This window comes from Esox lucius, chromosome 18 (assembly GCF_011004845.1).
Source record: "Esox lucius isolate fEsoLuc1 chromosome 18, fEsoLuc1.pri, whole genome shotgun sequence".
In the NCBI taxonomy this organism is placed as follows: Eukaryota; Metazoa; Chordata; class Actinopteri; order Esociformes; family Esocidae; genus Esox; species Esox lucius.
In genome coordinates this window covers 2,254,510-2,275,246 of record NC_047586.1, presented here as the reverse complement: position 1 = coordinate 2,275,246, position 20,737 = coordinate 2,254,510, and the positions used below count along the sequence as shown (strand labels likewise).

The 20,737-nt window shown below is 43.4% G+C and overlaps 1 protein-coding gene across 4 annotated transcripts in view; it reads right to left on the bottom strand.

Annotated features, from left to right (window-relative positions):
• The window catches only part of phip (pleckstrin homology domain interacting protein), a 38,934-nt gene extending 21,902 nt beyond the window's left edge, over positions 1-17,032 (bottom strand). For all 4 annotated transcript variants that reach the window (XM_029114433.2, XM_029114434.2, XM_029114436.2 and 1 more), the window contains exons 1-18: positions 16,872-17,032; positions 16,703-16,761; positions 16,582-16,611; positions 16,368-16,427; positions 13,262-13,412; positions 12,030-12,128; positions 11,736-11,896; positions 8,551-8,646; positions 6,935-7,060; positions 6,324-6,424; positions 6,164-6,234; positions 5,973-6,073; positions 4,324-4,364; positions 3,416-3,514; positions 2,435-2,591; positions 1,939-2,073; positions 1,041-1,169; positions 149-374 (exon numbers count right to left, since the gene is read on the bottom strand). In XM_029114433.2, coding sequence (XP_028970266.2) covers positions 149-374; positions 1,041-1,169; positions 1,939-2,073; positions 2,435-2,591; positions 3,416-3,514; positions 4,324-4,364; positions 5,973-6,073; positions 6,164-6,234; positions 6,324-6,424; positions 6,935-7,060; positions 8,551-8,646; positions 11,736-11,896; positions 12,030-12,128; positions 13,262-13,412; positions 16,368-16,427; positions 16,582-16,611; positions 16,703-16,761; positions 16,872-16,911 — 1,882 coding nt within the window. In that variant the 5' untranslated portion in view covers positions 16,912-17,032. The remainder of the gene's footprint in view (positions 1-148; positions 375-1,040; positions 1,170-1,938; positions 2,074-2,434; positions 2,592-3,415; positions 3,515-4,323; positions 4,365-5,972; positions 6,074-6,163; positions 6,235-6,323; positions 6,425-6,934; positions 7,061-8,550; positions 8,647-11,735; positions 11,897-12,029; positions 12,129-13,261; positions 13,413-16,367; positions 16,428-16,581; positions 16,612-16,702; positions 16,762-16,871) is intronic.
• Between the last annotated feature and the right edge of the window lie 3,705 nt (positions 17,033-20,737).

Here is a 20,737-nt window from a genome sequence, read left to right as displayed (position 1 = left end):
ACGAACAGCCCCAGTAACACAGTCTGAACGAACAGCCCCAGTAACACAGTCTGAACGAACAGCCCCAGTAACACAGTCTGAACGAACAGCCCCAGTAACACAGTCTGAACGAACAGCCAGTGGTTCTGAAGTCCTACATGAGGAGTACCTGAGGAGGTGACTCCCATCTGAGGTATAAGCTGTTGGTCTCTGCAGCTCTCCCGGCCGGGAACGAGACGCTGGTATCGAGGAGGGTGGGGGTTACCGTCCACGTCGACCAGGAAGGGCGGTGGCATGAGGTGGGGCGCCTGCTGCGTCTGCTCATCTAACACGTAGTTATTGGCATCACGGATCAGCGGCCGGTAGTCGGTGTGGAAGAACATCTGGTCCGCTATCTGGAAGAGTTAAACAGAATGTGTTTTGTTGTTGGTCATTTAGTCAGATTTACTACGTCCTTTGGATTTGGTCGCATAGCAGCTGTAGAACGGTTGTAGAGACTTTGTGTAGTATTTGTATATTTGTGGCAGTGTTTTGTATGGTGGTACCATAATAGCAGTGGGGTAGCATTATTATGGCATTTTGCAATCATATTAGTAGCACAGTAGTAGTTTAACGTATTTTACAAGTATAGTAGTAGCATAGTAACACAGTAATAGAGGTAGTAGTTTTATAGTATAGTAGTGTACTACTATTGTACCAGCATTGTTTTTGCTTCATAGTATAATATTAAAACAATCCAGGTACTGCAGTAGTAATGTAGTACTAGCTTAGTAGTCAATTATAGTGTAGTACTAATCCTAGCATTGTATGAGTAGGACACTTGTAGTATATAAGTAGTGTTATAGAAGAGTAGGACAATCGTAGTATAGAAGTGTTGTTATAGAAGAGTAGGACAATCGTAGTATAGAAGTAGTGTTTTAGATGAGTAGGACAATCGTAGTATAGAAGTAGTGTTATAGAAGAGTAGGACAATCGTAGAATAGAAGTAGTGTTATAGAAGAGTAGGACAATCGTAGAATAGAAGTAGTGTTATAGAACAGTTGGAAACTCATAATGTTTACCTTGTCATATTTGCTGCTGGAGCCAAAGCCGAAGATGAGCAGGTGACCATGGGAGTCTGTAGCCGCAAAGTGTTGACCGTCTGGACTACATTTACAGTCAAACACTGCCCCATGGCCCTGCCCCTCGATCTAGAACAGTTACAGTGGTTGGACAATTAGTGACATCATCATTACAGACATGGCCCTGGATCTATAACAGCAACCCTGATGCGGCAGTTTGGAATGGATGAGGTTAACTCCCTGTGTCTCTTCTGCACTATTCCACTGGCTCTTCTCACTGCCCAAGTCTCAGGCCTCATGATCTGTCCTTCACATTCACATCCCCCTGTCCACTTTTTTGAGGAGGGACGTCTCAGGCTTTGGACACCGTTAGTTTGCATCGAACCTGGCATACTGCTCCTACAGGAGGATGAGGGGAGGATCTGAATCTCCTCAACAGATTATCACTGGTGACCCGCAGGGCTCAGTTCTGGGTACCTATGCAATATTTCTTAATGTGGAAACATTAGTAGTTGTTTTGACTTTCTGAACAATAAAGTGGGTGAGCCCTTGTAGACCCTCCCCCCATAACCTGCTCCAGTCTAAATGACTACTGAAAATGTTCAGGCGCAAGTCAGTGTGCTCCAGATCTGAAACGGACAGATCCATTTCCCCACCAGCAGTGCGGACATCTCATCGACGGACAGATGAACCACAGCGCATGCACCAGCAACAGTCAAAATGCAACGCTGCATTTCAGAACCTTGCCAGGGTTTCCCCTACTTCCCACTGATGCGCTTGTGGCAACCAGCGAAACATGACATGACGTACAGAAAGCAAGACAGAAAACCTCCTCTTAGACAAGGCCCGCTGGGAGTTCCTGAACCTGAGACCCTAACCCCGCCCACTGGCCCCTCACCATGTTGAAGTAGGATCGTATCTTGACCCCACGGGCCAGGTCCCAGACGATGGCGTTCCCATCATGGCCGGCGCTGAACAAGATGCGTGGGTCGAAGGGGTGTGGCTCCAGGACAAACACCTCATCCTCATGACCCTGCAGGTACCACAGATCAATTATAAATCCTATAATCAATGCATGTGAATCACTAACAGGATCTCACATGACAACATTATGGTTTTATGGTATTATGACAAACGTCTATTTTGGACCACATGGTTAAAGACTCAGTTATAGCGTTAAATCACAATAAAAATGAACAGCTGACTTGCTCTTCCCTTTATTGTGGGGGTCTGCGGGAAAAGAAACTTTGGTCTTCTTCATTCAAATTACCCAGATAAACTTCTGATAATGGCTTGTAGATCAGGAGATGGTGTGTGTGTTAGTGTGTGTGTGTGTTAGTGTGTGTGTGTGTTAGTGTGTGTGTGTGTGTGTGTGTGTGTGTGTGTGTGTGTACCATCAATACGTGGATGAGGTTTCCCGTGGTGGAGTTCCAGACTTTGAGCGTCAGGTTGTTGGCGGCTGTGATGACCGTGTTGTCGTGGCGATCCCAGGCTACCATGGTTACCTTCAATTTGGTCACCTTGTCCTCCAAGGGGGGTGGGTTGTATTTCCTGGTAAATATGACATCATAACATCAATAATCAATAAGCATGAACTATACCAGCTAGAATTATTAAGACGGATTACAGAGACTGCCCTTGGAAGTACTGAATAAGTATGACAGAGCGTACCCTGACAGTTTGATCTGTGTGTGTCTGTGTGTGTGTGTGTGTGAGTGAGTGTGTACCCTGGTAGTTTGGTCTGCATGTGTGTGTGTGTACCCTGGTAGTTTGGTCTGCATGTGTGTGTGTGTACCCTGGTAGTTTGGTCTGCATGTGTGTGTGTGTACCCTGGTAGTTTGGTCTGCGTGTGTGTGTGTGTACCCTGGTAGTTTGGTCTGCGTGTGTGTGTGTACCCTGGTAGTTTGGTCTGCGTGTGTGTGTGTGTACCCTGGTAGTTTGGTCTGCATGTGTGTGTGTACCCTGGTGGTTTGGTCTGCATGTGTGTGTGTACCCTGGTAGTTTGGTCTGCATGTGTGTGTGTACCCTGGTAGTTTGGTCTGCATGTGTGTGTGTACCCTGGTAGTTTGGTCTGCGTGTGTGTGTGTACCCTGGTAGTTTGGTCTGCATGTGTGTGTGTACCCTGGTAGTTTGGTCTGCGTGTGTGTGTGTACCCTGGTAGTTTGGTCTGCGTGTGTGTGTGTACCCTGGTAGTTTGGTCTGCATGTGTGTGTGTACCCTGGTAGTTTGGTCTGTGTGTGTGTGTACCCTGGTAGTTTGGTCTGCATGTGTGTGTGTACCCTGGTAGTTTGGTCTGTGTGTGTGTGTGTACCCTGGTAGTTTGGTCTGTGTGTGTGTGTGTACCCTGGTAGTTTGGTCTGTGTGTGTGTGTGTACCCTGGTAGTTTGGTCTGCATATCCAGTAGAATGCTTCTCCATTCCTGCTGCTGAAGCTGCCAGATACGAGCTGTACCATCTCTGCTACCACTCACAAACCTACACATAAACAATACACATTAGTTACACACACACTTTATTCACACACACACACTATGTGTACACTGGCAATCAATCAATCAGTTAATCAAATATATTTGAATGTCAAATGTATATTGGCAATTGTCAAATAGTGCTTATACAAATACTTAGCCAAAAAACCCCAGGTGCAAGTAACTTTGGTGTGTGGCTTTCTAAATCCTCCCAGACTGGTGGGTATGAATAATTCTCCATCTTTTTATTTTGGCTTGAGGGTTTACCACACAGTCCTGTAATCATTACCACCTGTTCTGGTTCACCTCATTCTATGTTATGTGGTGGTAAAGGTAGGTGTGTACTACGTTTTTCAGCACCCAGAAATTGCGTTTCTGTTTATTTGTTTTGCAAATAAGGTTTAAACATTTTTGAATTGATTTGTTGAATTGGTTTACTTTTATCAATGAAAGTGGCTGGAATTGAATGCAGATATACATGAGTCCCAATATGTAAAATTTTCCAGGGGGTGTACTTAATATATGTCCATATATTATAACACCCTCAGTGTATTTTTATAACACACACACACACAAATAGGCTCACACACACACACACAAACAGGCTCACACACAAACACAAACAGGCTCACACACACACACAAACAGGCTCACACACACACACAAACAGGCTCACACACACACACACAAACAGGCTCACACACACACACAAACAGGCTCACACACACACACACAAAAACACACACACACACGCAAAAACACACACACAAAAACACACAAAAACACACACACAGAAACACAGGGATAAACCCTCACCTGTCACTGCAGTTTGAGAACTGGATGCTGTCCACTTTATCCTGAGAGAGAACGAGAGACAGAGACAGAAAGAAAGGAGAGACGGAAAGCGATAAATGGTGACAGAAGAGAGGGAGAAACAGAGAGAACAACAATCAGCTCAACCCCTTGTAAGGATCCACTAATAAAAATAAAAATACATTAACAATGAACAGACTCAGTGAAAACAGCCTGGCCACTGAGACAGGATGTCAGGTGGAAAGACTCTGTTAACACTGTGGATCAGGTGGAAAATAAACATCTTCTCCCATTTTCCTTGCAGGTCTTCTCAAGCTCTGCCATATTGGATGGGGAACGTCAGTGAACTCCAATCCTGAAGTCTCCACACAAATGTTCAGTGAGGATCAAGTCCAGGCTTTGACTGGGCTAGACAAGGACATTCACAGACTTGTCATGAAGCCTCTCCAGCGTTTTCTTGGCTGTGTGCTTTGGGTTTGTTGTCATGCTGAAAGACCTTTGCCCCAGCTGGAGGTCCTGTGAGCTCTGGATCAGGGTTGCTTCAAGGACCTCTCTGTAGTTTGCTCCTTATGTCCTTCCCCCAATCCTGACCATCTCCCACACTGAGAATCATCCCTGACCATCTCCCAGTCCCTGCAGCTGAGAATCATCCCTGACTATGTCCCAGTCCCTGCAGCTGAGAATCATCCCAGACCATCTCCCCAGTCCCTGCAGCTGAGAATCATCCCTGACCATCTCTCAGTCCCTGCCACTGAGAATCATCCCTGACCATCTCCCCAGTCCCTGCCGCTGAGAATCATCCCTGACCATCTCCCCAGCCCCTGCCGCTGAGAATCATCCCTGACCATCTCCCCAGTCCCTGCCGCTAAGAATCATCCCTGACCATCTCCCCAGTCCCTGCCGCTGAGAATCATCCCTGACCATCTCCCAGTCCCCTACTGCTGAGAATCATCCCAGCAGCCTGATGCTCCATGCATCATCAAATCTGAGGTCTACAGAGGTCTACAGAGGTCTACAGAGGTCTACAGAGGTCTACAGAGGTCTACAGAGGTCTACAGAGGTCTACAGAGGTCTACAGAGGTCTACAGAGGTCTACAGAGGTCTACAGAGGTCTACAGAGGTCTACAGAGGTCTACAGAGGGTTCCTTGGACTTCATGGTTTGATTTTTACTCTGAAACGCCCTGTTAAGTGTGGGTCCTTATAGAGACAGGTGTGTGCCTTCCTAAATCATGTCCAATACATTTCATTTGCCACAGGTGGAATCCAATCAAGTTGTAGAGAAACTTCAAAGATAACCAGAATGCATCTAAGCAAAGTACACGAGATACTTCCATTTTATATTATCAAAACACTGGCACAATGCTTTGTCGTGATGGGGTATTGTGTGTAGACTCAAGGAACAAAAAAAGTATAAATGAAGTCTGTAACACAACAAAATGTGGAGAAAGTGACGGGCCCACTAGATACACACACACCTCTGTCTCTGTCAATCTCTCTCTCTCTCTCTCACTGTCTCGCTGTCTCTCTCTCACGGTCTCTGTCAATCGCTCTCACTCTCTCTCTCTCTCTCTCTCTCTCACTGTCTCGCTGTCTCTCTCTCACGGTCTCTGTCAATCTCTCTCTCGCTGTCTCTGACACTTTCAGTACTCACAGTGTGTGCCTCCAGTTCAGAGATCTTCTCAGGTTGCCCTGATCCAAAGTAAAACACTCTGATGATGTGATCTGTGCTGCCAGTGGCTAGAAACATACCACCTAGGAACAAACACACAAACAATCAATAATGAGTGCAATCATGATCAATGAGTAAACAACTTAAGAAAGCTCACGTGGTATCATGGTTACCTGCGCTGAAAGAGGAGCAGATCATCTGAACTCCGGGTCTGGACCTCTCTGTGAACTTACCAGGACCCTGACTAGAAACACACACACACATTCGTGTTAATTCTAGTCTGTGTTATTGTGCATGTGCATTAACGTCTGCTCATGTGTGTGTGACTCTCACCCGAACTTAAGCGTGCTCGCATCCCACTGCCAGAAGCAGATCGTTCCATCGGCTCCGGTGGAGGATAGGAACCGCTTAAAACCACTGACCAGAGGAGAGAACTGCACAAAGACATACGTGAGATCCAAAGGCCACTAATTAGAGATGAGATCCAAAGGCCACTAATTAGAGATGAGATCCAAAGGCCACTAATTAGAGATGAGATCCAAAGGCCACTAATTAGAGATCAGATCCAAAGGCCACTAATTAGAGATGAGATCCAAAGGCCACTAATTAGAGATGAGATCCAAAGGCCACTAATTAGAGATGAGATCCAAAGGCCACTAATTAGAGATGAGATCCAAAGGCCACTAATCCAAAGGCCACTAATTAGAGATGAGATCCAAAGGCCACTAATTAGAGATGATATTCAAAGGCCACTAATTAGAGATGAGATCCAAAGGCCACTAATTAGAGATGATATTCAAAGGCCACTAATTAGAGATGAGATCCAAAGACCACTAATTTGAGATGAGATCCAAAGACCACTAATTTGAGATGAGATCCAAAGACCACTAATTTGAGATGAGATCCAAAGACCACTAATTTGAGATGAGATCCAAGGAACCTACCTGTAGGGAGGTGATAGAAGCAGCATGGCCCTCCAGTACAGCCAGAGGAGCGCAGGTTTGAAGACACCACACCCTGATGGTCTTGTCACAGCTCCCTGCCGCTAGCATGGTGTTCTCATAGCTCACCTGCCATGCCCATGCGCGCACACACACACACACACACATTAGCAAAACTAACGGTAAACAAATACATTTTACATTTTAGTCATTTAACAGATGCTTCTATTTGAAGTGAATTACAGGAGCAAGAAGGGTTAACTGCCTAGCATTAGGGAACACTGACCGGCGTGGGGACTTCAGACTAGCATTAGGGCACACTGACCGGCGTGGGGACTTCAGACTAGCATTAGGGCACACTGACCGGCGTGGGGACTTCAGACTAGCATTAGGGCACACTGACCGGCGTGGGGACTTCAGACTAGCATTAGGGCACACTGACCGGCGTGGGGACTTCAGACTAGCATTAGGGCACACTGACCGGCGTGGGGACTTCAGACTAGCATTAGGGAACACTGACCGGCGTGGGGACTTCAGACTAGCATTAGGGCACACTGACCGGCGTGGGGACTTCAGACTAGCATTAGGGCACACTGACCGGCGTGGGGACTTCAGACTAGCATTAGGGAACACTGACCGGCGTGGGGACTTCAGACTAGCATTAGGGAACACTGACCGGCGTGGGGACTTCAGACTAGCATTAGGGAACACTGACCGGCGTGGGGACTTCAGACTAGCATTAGGGCACACTGACCGGCGTGGGGACTTCAGACTAGCATTAGGGCACACTGACCGGCGTGGGGACTTCAGACTAGCATTAGGGAACACTGACCGGCGTGGGGACTTCAGACTAGCATTAGGGCTAATACTTGCAGGCTTTGGTTTAAGTTTTAGATGAAGGTTACAAATAAATTGACAAGCTTTACAATTATGGTTACATTTATGGGATAGGTTTAGGGTTAAGGTTGGTTAAGTTTAGATAAACGTTATGAAGGTTAGTGTTAAAACAGATTTTTGATAGCAATTCCGAGTACTGTGAGTGTGTTCACAGTGAACTCCAAAAATATATGGACAGTGTCAGATTTGGTTTTATTTGTTTATTTTTCTTTGCATTGTGATCCAGCACTAGGAATGAAACAACAACTATGTCAACAAATTGCAGACTCTTGCAGTTTCTTGTATGTAATGCACCAAACAGTTGGTTCTGTCACATTTAATGTTTTGTCTATGTCTCTGCATCCTGATTGCCACCTTGGCTTGCATTGTCACTTTGTTCCTCACAAATTTAGACTCCAGCAACAGACACCAAATGCAGATTTGAAGACTAAATTCAAGATTAGACATTGATAGCTCTCTTGTAATGATGCAAACCAAGACACCAATGGGAGAGAGTTAAATGCTATTGGTACTCTAAGCTGACTATGTTCAAAACACACAGATATTTCTAAATGTTTCATCAGAATGGATTTGAGGGAAAAAACCCAAACCGCAGACATTGAAGATGGTCTGGACATTAACGTATCAGTAAATCCAAAGTGCTGGAATACTGAAACAAAAAACTAAATGTGAGTCACTTTCCAAATACTGTTGTAGTTCACTGTGTGTTTGTGTTTACTCACAGCCATGTCGGAGATCTCTGCAGCGTGTCCCCTCAATGTGGCCAACAGACGACCCTCGTCAGTCCCCCAGATCTTCACCAGGCAGTCATCTGAACCCTGACAAACACACAATCACACACACACGTGCTTATCAATACATCTAAATGATTACTGATTACTAACATAAAAAAGAACAATCAGCATTGTAAAGATCCCCACAGGTAATATAAGTCATTCTCATCAATATACATATAAAAGCTTAGACACCAATCAATGAATCAATGTATCAATGTATCAATCAGTAGTCAGTCAGTCTATATCTGGACAGCCAGTCCGTCAGTCTATATCTGGACAGCCAGTCCCTCAGTCTATATCTGGACAGCCAGTCCGTCAGTCTATATCTGGACAGCCAGTCCCTCAGTCTATATCTGGACAGCCAGTCCCTCAGTCTATATCTGGACAGCCAGTCCCTCAGTCTATATCTGGACAGCCAGTCCGTCAGTCTATACAGCAGGACTGACGGAGGTGAAAACCATCAAGTTTACCACTGACTAATTTGACAGAACTGTATAGATCTGTTAAGATAATCACTTGATCAAAACAGAAACAGTTAATCAATAGAGCAATCAATACTTTAAGGCTTACAGTCCAATCAGATTTCTTACACAACCGTTACCGGACAACTTCAGATAAATAAATACATAGTAAACCAATACATAAATACATGAAAAACTGTTTTTACATCTCATGATGACAGCAGGGACAAGAGAGGGTGGGGGAACGAAGCAGGGAAAGAGAGGGAGACTGGGGCGTGAATTTTTGTTTTGGCACCAGGCCAGCGCCTAAGAGGAAAGAAACGTTTTCTTCAGAGAAGACAGAGAGAGAAAAACAAGGATAGAGCGATAGAGGGCACGCAGCACAGCTCAGCGTAGCAGAGAGACTAATCCCTCAGCCATTTTTTGAGATTTAAAACTGAAAGGCTGAGAGATAAAAATGGAGCGGCAGCAGCCAGCTCACTGTAGATCATTATAACACTTCTATTCAACAGACATAACCTAGTCATAACACACAGCGTACCGTAGCAACCCTAACACAGCCACGACTATAGATTTAAAACAGTCATAAGAGAGCTGTAACGCTTCCCAAACACAATGCAGTTATAACATTGTTCCATGATCTATTTATACAATAGTCCTGTGTCATAACATTACACAGCCATCCCATTGTCTCAAAAATGTCCTCACAAAGAACTTTGATTCAACCACATTACAGCCCAGAATAGCCAGAATCCCTCAAGATATGAAACGACAATAAGAAATATCAAATACGGTTCAGGATGTACAACATTTTCAAGGTAAACTCAAACAACAAGTGATTAATAAGCTACTTAGCTTTTAATTGCTAACAACAGCTAACAGTTAATTTGTTAGCTAGAGGCTTTTGGGGAGCATAATCTGGTCTTTGAATTAGTCAATAACTGGTTGATCCGGCCTAATGACCGGGTTGGATGAGACAGTCTAGTCAAGCGATAAGTTCGCTCCCACCCAGCTGACTCGTTTAAAACACTAGATAATGAAGAAAATGCTCCAAATGCTAAAACATGGAGAATCCAGGTTGAGTCCTCTAGTCATCTCTATGGTGCACACATGAAGTGTTGGCCATGATCATGTGGTAAAAGTGAGAAATGCCACTGATTCCATGGAAAATCCTCAGTTCCACGGAAGAATAATTATCCTGAGATTGTTCTGCAAGTGGGAAGTGAAAAGAGTAATTTACCCAAAATGACACAGTGTTCCAAGTTCCTTTACATTTTTAGTAGTTAAAAATTTTTTTTTTGTCATTTAGTAGACACTCATATCCAGAGTGACTTCTACACATTATTCAATCAATCAATCAAATGTATTTACAAAGCCCTTTTTACAACAGCAGTTGTCAAAAAGTGCTTTACAGAGACACCCGGCCTTAAACCCCAAGGAGCAAACAACAGTAGTGTTGAATTTCACTATAATTATACAATAATTCATTATAATGAATTATTGAATTCATTATAATTCATAAATATATATATTTTTTAAATTACACAGGCAGGAGAGGGAATGAATGAACCAATTGAAAGATGGGAATTAGGGGATTAGGGGATTAGGTGCCCATGATGATATGAAGGCCAGATTGGACATTTATCCAGGATAGCAGGGTTAACACAACTACTCCAACCATAACTGCCATGGGAACTTAAGTGACCACAGAAACTAGGGACAACAATTAAAGGCAAATTGACTCGGAGAGGAAGGCATTAGAGGACATGCAATGAACGTCAATACTCCCACACAACATGAAATAGGGGAGAGAAATGAGGAAAAATACATACATAACACATTTTTGTAAACACACAATTAAGCAAAAACAGAAAATAAAATCGACTGGTCCCAAATTGCAGGAAATCTGATTCACAATGCAAAAGTATTCAACCAAATGTCAAAGGGCATAGACTTTTAAAACTGTAGAAATTTGCTTTAAAACTGATGACAAAGGGATTAGAATAGATGCATGCTATTTGTAAATGTTACATATTCCCTCCATTCTATGGCAAAATATTGTGCCCAGACAACTGCCTCTAAAATGTGTGGTCTGACTCCAAGCTAACTATGCCACTATGGCTGAAAACAATCCCAGGGAAACATTGATGAGTCCCACAACTAGAATAGTATAAAAACAGAGCAATTAGAACACATGGGATGAGTACTCTTACAGTGAATTAGAACACACGGGATGAGTGCACTTACAGTGAATTAGAACACACGGGATGAGTGCACTTACAGTGAATTAGAACACACGGGATGAGTGCACTTACAGTGAATTAGAACACACGGGATGAGTGCACTTACAGTGAATTAGAACACACGGGATGAGTGCACTTACAGTGAATTACAACACACGGGATGAGTGCACTTACAGTGAATTAGAACACACGGGATGAGTGCACTTATAGTGAATTAGAACACACAAACACGAATGAGTGCTCTTACAGTTAATTAGAACAAACACACACACAGGATGAGTGCCCTTACAGTTAATTAGAACAAACACACACACACACACACGGGATGAGTGCCCTTACAGTGAATTAGAACAAACACACACACACACGTGGGATGAGTGCCTTTACAGTGAATTAGAACACACAAACACGGGATGAGTGCTCTTACAGTGAAGATGCGTCGTCCAGTGCGATCAAAGGTAACGCAGTAGACGGAGGACAGATGTCCCAGAATCCTCTTGTGCATCTTCATGTGTGTGTAGACCGCCGTGGGGAGGAGCTGACCCAGCCGGTATGAACCAATAAGACGACGGCCGTGATTTGTCTCCACTACAAACACACAGCGGTTTAGGCACACACACACACAATACTAACAACAGGCCTGTTTTCTAGTTATATTTATTTTAGAAGACTGGACAGATCAAAAAATTTGACAAGGTTTAACCAATCAGAGGGCACCTACCAATGCTAGGTGGGCTCCCGTATATGACTGGCGGCTCCGGCGGCCTACCACAGTGCAGCGCTGCCAGGGCCGAACCCTTCCACACCACATGTTTACAACCTGCAGGGGCGCACACATAGAACTACATATAAAACACACAGAGAAATACATATAAAACACACAGAGAAATACATATAAAACACACATAGAAATACATTTAAAACACACACAGAAACACATGTAAAACACACACACACACACAGAAATACATGTAAAACACACACACAGAAATTCATATAAAACACACACACAGAAATACATATAAAACACACACACACACACAGAAATACATGTAAAACACACAGAAATACATGTAAAACACACACACAGAAATACAAGTTAAAAAAAACACACAGAAACACATGTAACACACACACAGACACACATGTAACACACACACAGACACACATGTAACACACACACAGACACACGTGTAACACACACACAGACACAAAAACAGAAACAGAAAAGTTAGAGCCCTAAGTGACTTTGTGGAACGATTGTTGGGGTAAGGTGCACTGGTTTCAGTGTTTTAGAAACGACCACCTTCCAGAACTGACTAGGCTTTACGGAAGGTAGCGAAATTAACAAAAAACTGTCAAGTGACCTCCCATGTGTGGGAACAACTTGATGATGAGAGAAGTCAAAAGAGAAATGCAAGAATCATTCAAGTTAACAGGCTGGCCAAGAACCTGGAAACCACGGCGCAGCGTGGCAGCGTTGTGTAGAACGATGTCTCAAGATGATGACATCACATCACATGACGATGACATCATGTCGCACGATGATGACATCATATCGCACGATGATGACATCACATCCATGTGGGACTTTTGCAACAGCGGGCAGAATCCATGCCCCCAAAACACTCATGGAGTTGTGGAGGGTAAAGGGTCCCGACCCAGTACTAGTAAATAAACTGGCCACTGATACATGTGTAAGACACAAATCTATGAGGTTGTAGTTGTAATTATTCGGTGTTATGAGTCATGCTGAACACGTGGTTAAATACGCTGTTCACTCAGACAAGGATCAGACAAACTCTGATCGTATTAACAAACTGACCTTTTGATCAATCAGACCACCTCTTTTGTCTATTATTGTAAACACAGCCACAAGGCAGATAACTCTGACACAACAGTGACTCTCATTGGTTGGTGGTGGGCTAAGATGTCATGTGACACAACACTGACTCTTATTGGTTCGTAGCAGGCTCTGTCGCCCCGCCCCCAGCAGACTGTGGACCCCAGGGACGCTGGCAGGAACCTCCCTCTCCAGGAGCGGACACACCCTCTGGCACACCTTCAGCAGGTGGTCCGGACTGATGTGGCCATACAGTTTCACCTACACGCGCACAAAACACACACACAAACACGCACAGAAACACGCACACAAACACACACACAAACACGCACACAAACACGCACACAAACACCAAGAGCTTAAAATTGAATCAGAGATTTGTTGCCATGGAAAACATGTGTGGTGCTGTCCTTGACCAATAGAGACAGCCCCAAACATCCTGTCAGTCACTCTGGATAGAAGCATCTGCTAAATTAGTAAAATGAAACATTTCAGTTCCTGTTTTGTGGATGCTTAACAGATGCTTTTGTCAGGAGTGACTTGAAGTAGAGAGTACATATGTTTTCTTACAGTTTTCTTATTGACCCATGCAGGAATCAAACCCACAGCCCCGGCATTGCAAACACCCTGCTTTGCCAACTGAGCTACATGATCACTGTAGAGGGACTGTAGCTTTACATTCAATCTGAGCTACATGCTCATAGTGGAGGGACTGTAGCTTTACATTCAATCTGAGCTACATGCTCATAGTGGAGGGACTGTAGCTTTACATTCAATCTGAGCTACATGCTCATAGTGGAGGGACTGTAGCTTTACATTCAATCTGAGCTACATGCTCATTGTGAAGGGACTGTAGCTTTACATTCAATACATTCCATAGAATTATAATGTCTGTGATTTCATCTCCACTAACTGATCTTTTGAACAATAAGAGTATTGTAATTTTTTTACAGATTTCTTTTTTTTTTTTAACTGCTAAGTGACATTATGTGGAAGAAAATATCTGCATTTGTCTACCTGCGTAATGCAAATGAAAACATTAACATTCCATACACTCACATTCAATGTAATTATCTTCAGTAGAATCACACATCTTCAAATGCCCGGCCTACTTTTTTAGACCACACACTCACGCACGCACCAGAGAACGTGCTCGCATAAATGAGTACATTCTCTCTCACACACACAGACACACAATGCTTCCCAATTCTGTTATCAGCACTGATCCTCTCTGTGCGGGGACACACACACACACACACACACACACACACACACACAAGCACATATACAATTAATGACCCTTTAATTGCCTTTACCATCATCTCATTGGTGTGCCGACGTGATCCGTTTAATAAGCACACCAACACTGTCATGAATATCAGCACATGCCCAGATACTCTCTGTGAGGCAAAGGAACATATGGAGTGTGTGTAACTGCGTGTTTGTGTGTGTGTACATGGATTTGTATTTGTCTGTGTGTGTTTGTTTGTTTGTTTATGTAAGTGTGTGTGTGTGTGTGTGTGTGTGTGAGTGTGTGTGTCAACAGTCTGTAGAGTGCAACAACAATTTGTATTTTACATTAAATTAGGACACTAAATATCCCTTTATCATCATAATTATTATCAATAATATCACTATAATCATTATTACAGTTCCCATTGTTCTTATGATGAAAATAATCTTCAGAATGATTCCTCTATAAAAATACAAAATACGATTTATTAGAATGAGTAAATATATCTAGGTAATATAATATGATCAATATTACCATAATTGTTGTTTTTATTTATATATTTGTTTATTAATAATAAAATATGTATGACAATAGTATTAGTAGTTTTGATTACATTATTACGAATATTTACCATCATAATATTATTTTAATAATTAGTAGTATTTACGTATAGCCTAATATTAATTATTAACATTCATATTAGTATTATCGTGAAAGTCATCTTTTGAAAACAATCTAGTCAACCTAGAGTATAAACGTTTCAACACTGTAACAAAAACCTCCCGTGTAAATAAAAATAAAGAAGAGCGGATCTGTCTGTCTTTCTCTCCGGTTAAAACAATCGATTTCCTCTATTGTCTAATAATTAAGAACATGTCGCATCTTAAGACGAGGCAGCGGAGGAATCATTAACAAGACAGCTAGACACAGGCCCGGGCGGCCGCCTCACAACCCCGCTTGCTGGCGGAGGTAGAAACGGTGAGCGAACAGAGCAGGGGAGAGAGTGAGGAGGGGAGGGTTCAGACACTGTTAACATTGTTGTTTTATAAATGTATACCTTTAGTTTAGTCTACGACACGTGATCAAGACAACAAGGGGATACTGATGGTTAAAGGAAATAATGTTAGGTCTTGGAAAAATTCATGGAGAGGAAAAAAATAATATATAGGGCATAGGTCATTAATATGATAAATTGCCATCAAAATAAAACACTTCTAAAAGAATTAAAACAGCAACATGCTTGATCTCAAAACTCTAAGCGACATACATATTTATTTGACATCGCATTGTGTTCGTTATGCCGTTGTGCGGAAAAGCGTTATAAAAAATCGCCCTGAATTTACCTTTCTAATTAATATGTTAATTAATAATGCTATAATAACCCGTTATTAGCTCAAAATTACCTTTATTCTGCCCCATGTCATCCCTCTCTCCCCCTCTTTCGGTCTCTGCTTCAGTCATGCTGTAAAACACACTGCCCCCCTCTTCCCTTACCGCCACTCTCTTTCTGATAAAACTCCTCTTAGAAGGATGTATTTCTTTCCCAGCGCTTTCTGATATTGCTGTTTATATTCTCCTAAAAGCAGTGTTTTACCTCGTCCCGCTGCGTGTGTTTTAACCACACACTCACACACACACCACGGCTCTACACGGCAGGAGCAGGGAGCCTCCATCTCGCGCTAGCTGTGGCGCAGGAGTCCCTCCCCCGCGCTCTCCAACACCACAACATTCATGACGTACCAAGATTTCACACACAATTTCACTACTATTTAAACGTTTTGGACATGCATGGCACCAAACTCTCACCCTACATTGCCCTATGAACCTGGACGCGACCCCATGGACACCCCTGGCCCAGGTTGGGTTGTAATTTTCTCGTACAATCCTTTTGACTTTTTCCCCCTGATTTAAAAATTGCGGGAAATTCAATTTTTATTTTGCCCTCTCTAAAAAACTTTTTCTCAGTTATAGAACAGCCTTACCAAATCCTCGTATCTCCCAGGGTGCTCCTTCCCCGTCCAGTCCCGTCGTGTGGGTAGCAGCTGCGGCACAGAGACACATTTCACCCACATCACTAACACGGCGAACGCTCGCGTTTGGGTTTTAAAACATTTAATAAGAAATGTTCTAAATATCTACACGAGAGAGTGCAGGGGGAGCAGCGAGATGCCAGGCGAGCAGAGTCACAGCACTCACCTCCTTCTCCTCCACTTCCCGGATCAACGTCTGAAAATATAATTAAAAAAACACACAAAATAAGACACCAAAAACAACCTGAGAATATAGTAAATAATCCTAATATACCCATCTGACCCACCGTCGCTGCGTTCTGGCACGGTCCAGCCTGAAGAAAGCGGGCGATTAGGAAGTAGAGTTCTGTTGGGGTGAGAGAAGGACGGAGTGTTGAGCTACAGAGGAGGGCGCAGGAGCGGTACGGAGAAGAACTAAAGCATCTAAATGTCATATAGTTAGCTTGTTGTACTCACCAGAATTCAGCTGTGCGATTAGTTTACTGTCTGAATCCATTTTGTGGTTGTTTTTAGGGGGCAGCGCAAGGCTGCGTAGGGCTGCGTTGGGCTGAGGGAGTCAGCCCTATAGCTGTCACTGTTTACCCAGCAGGAAGACACTTCCTCCATTCAAGACCGCACCACAGCCAAGCAGCCAGGCCCGGCCACCTACATACCCCTCCGCGCTGCCGTCAAATAGGCCCTACGTTAGGGTCAATCCTATAACAACACGACGCGTCGCATCGATAAAACCAGAATAACTGCTCTGACGGTCACGCGAATGCCTTTGTATCACGTAGGGTGATAAAGATGCGCTAAAAGTTGTTTTATTATTCAGTCCCTCCTCACCCCCACCCTAGCCTGAAAAGCGCAAGCCCGCTGCGCAGGAATACCAAGTAGTGGAGGCTATTTTACGCACGCACGGGACGTCGTAGGGAGGCAGCAGAAATGGCAACAGTGTATCAGAAGAGTGTACCAGAGAAAATGGTTGTTACATTGTAAAGAGATGATCAGTGATTTGATACAGTGCTCTTTTGAGTGTTTTGGTTTACAAACTCCTACAAAGTAGGCTAACAGCTTCGCGCAGCTGGTTATAAAGCTATACACTCATATTTATTGTCAGATCTATTCGCTTGTCAGATCTATTCGGAAAGACCCTATCTGTCAGACCGTGCCTGGTATCGTGATTTGGTGCTGCTCTAACATTTTCGACGTCGTTTTGTTCGTTAATTTGTCGCCAGAGCCAGTGCACTAGGTTTTTCGTCGTGTCGTTATTGTATAACTAACAACGTGTCTAAAACATCACACCCACTCGCGGAGTTCGTCCTCCATTTCTCTCTTTCACTCTGCTGCCTGGCCGAGCCTGTCTCCCAGCAGTAAAATGGGGGAAGGGTTGATGAAAGGAAAGGGGGAATGAGGACTAATGAATGAGACCAAACCTCGTGAGTTACAGGAATCCACGTCAAATGGCAAAATATACGGATAATGTAAAAACATGCATGTAAAGAAAGTCATATTTGTTTTTCGTAGGTTCTTTAGGTTGTCTTAGCGGTCGATGGTAATTTACTTAGACTAATTTCAGTTTCGTTAGATATTTTTAGCTTCCCACCCCCCAAACGGACACAATAATATTAAAGTATATTGTACTGACATTGTACTGAAACAACCATGTTAGTGCCACTTGTCAATCTGATTAGCCACAACTCAAAAACCTCTTGTCACAAAAAAAATTCTAAGATACACCTCTTCCATTTTATTTTCTACTGTGAACTAAAAAGCAATGAATGCATCAATTGGCTTCTGCAAGGGCAGCCTTTCACTGGGTATTTTAATCACTAAGCTGACAGTCTGAGGGAATCCCAGTACTGGGTCCATATTCCCATTTGGGCTCCCACCTGTGTGAAATAGCAGGATCCTATCTGAGCACAGCCTCTGATGCTGGTTGCTACTATCTATCTCTGAACCACAAGGTCTCAATTCTGGCTGTCTCAGTCTACCTCAGGACCAAACAGACTCTGTGCTGGCTGTCTCAGTCTACCTCAGGACCACACATACTCTGTGCTGGTTGTCTCAGTCTACCTCAGGACCACACAGACTCTGTTCTGGTTGTCTCAGTCTACCTCAGGACCACATAATCTGTTCTGGTTGTCTCAGTCTACCTCAGGACCACACAGACTCTGTTCTTGCTGTCTCAGTCTACCTCAGGACCACACAGTCTCTGTTCTGGTTGTCTCAGTCTACCTCAGGACCACACAGACTCTGTTCTTGCTGTCTCAGTCTACCTCAGGACCACACAGTCTCTGTTCTGGTTGCCTCAGTCTACCTCAGGACCACAGACTCTGTGCTGGCATTCTCAGCCTACCCCAGGACCACACAGACTCTGTGCTGGTTGTCTCAGTCTACCTCAGGACCACACAGACTCTGTGCTGGTTGTTTCAGTCCACCTCAGGACCACACAGACTCTGTGCTGGCTGTCTCAGTCTACCTCAGGACTTCAAGGTCTTGCTGCTGGCCCTCACTCTTTACCTCAGGACCACATAAAACTGATGCTCAACAACATACATAGTATGAGTGGGGTCCAGATATACTCCAGGACCTCTAGGGCTTTATGCAGGCTGTTTCCCTACAGCAGGTGATTCTCTTTTTATGTAGAATTTATAACAGTCTGTTGTGGATTGACCACCTGACATTTTGGGTAAATAATAAATTAATGCCCAGGTACACATGGGGCTTGTCTAACTTTATGTTTTTGTGGAAAATAGTAATTATCTGACAAATTATATATATTTAACTTGAGCTGAAAGCGGTGGGGGGATGGTCTATCTTAGAAATGCCAATGATTGGTGGTCACAGTGCACATTCAGGTTTGGGGAGAGCTGGTGGAGGGAATCGAGGGACATTTGAGGAATTAAGCTGCCCAGCACTTTAAAGTCAATACAATCACAGCAGGAGACAAAACTACTATATGTAACATGTATGCTTGCTTGTGTAGACAGATGTGTTAATTACTGTATCCAGTCTGACCCCTGACCTATTGTTTTAGTTGTGTTGGCGGGGCATGGCCACCAGGTGGCAGCCTCTCTCCGTCAGTTCTCAAAGGTCAGAGGTTATAGGTAGACCAATGAGATACCAGAGACAGATATCTGGGATCAGGAGGGAGCCAAGCTGAAAGGAATTTGCCTCTTGTTCTCTAGTGTTATCCTCTTACTCGTCCAGTATGTCCACCAATCATAATGGAGCAATCTCACACTATATTTGATGAATCATGTTTTTTTGCAATTACAGTTACGCAGTTGTAACCTTTTTAAATCACATTTTACATGTGGTCACTATATGTACAGTTGTGCTCATAAATTTGAAATTGTGAAATTTTGGCATTGATTTTGACTGATTATGACTGATCTTGCACAAACATCTACTTTTATTTAAGGATAGTGATCATATGAAGCCATTTATTATCAAATAGTTGTTTGGCTCCTTTGTAAATCATAATGATAACAGAAATCCCCCAAATAGCCCAGATCAAAAGTTTACATATCCTTGAATGTTTGGCCTTGTTACAGACACACAAGGAGACACACATAGGTTAAAATGGCAATTAAAGGTGAATTTCCCACACCTGTGGCTTTTTAAATTGCAATTAGTCTCTGTGTATAAATAGTCAGTGAATTTGTTAGCTCTAACATGGATGCAATGAGCAGGCTAGATACTGAGCCATGGGGAGCAGAAAATAACTTTCAAGACCTGAGTAACAAGGTAATGGTACTTTATAAAGATGGAAAAGGATGTAAAAAGATATCCAAAGCCTTGCAAATGCCAGTCAGTACTGTTCAATCACATTGTGGAAAATTCTGGAATCTCTTGATACCAAGCCAAGGTCAGGTAGACCAAGAAAGATTTCAGCCAAAACAGAGAGAAGAATTGTTCGGGATACAAAGAAAACCCCACAGGTTACCTAAGGAGAAATACAGGCTGCTCTGGAAAAAGACGGTGTGGTTGTTTCAAGCAGCCCAATATAACGAAACTTGAACAAAAATGAGCTACAATATGCCCGACATCACCTTGACACGCCTCACAGCTTCTGGCACAATGTAATTTGGATTGATGAGACAAAAATAAAGATTTATGTTCACAACCATACCATCTCCACTGTGAAGCATGGTGGTGGCTCACTGATGTTTTGGGGGTGTGTGAGCTCTAAAGGTACAGGGAATCTTGTGAAAATTGATGGCAAGATGAATGCAGCATGTTATCAGAAAATACTGGCAGACAATTAGCATTTTGCTGCACGAAACGCTCTTAGACTTTCCAACATGACAATTACCCTAAGCACAAGGCCAAGTTGA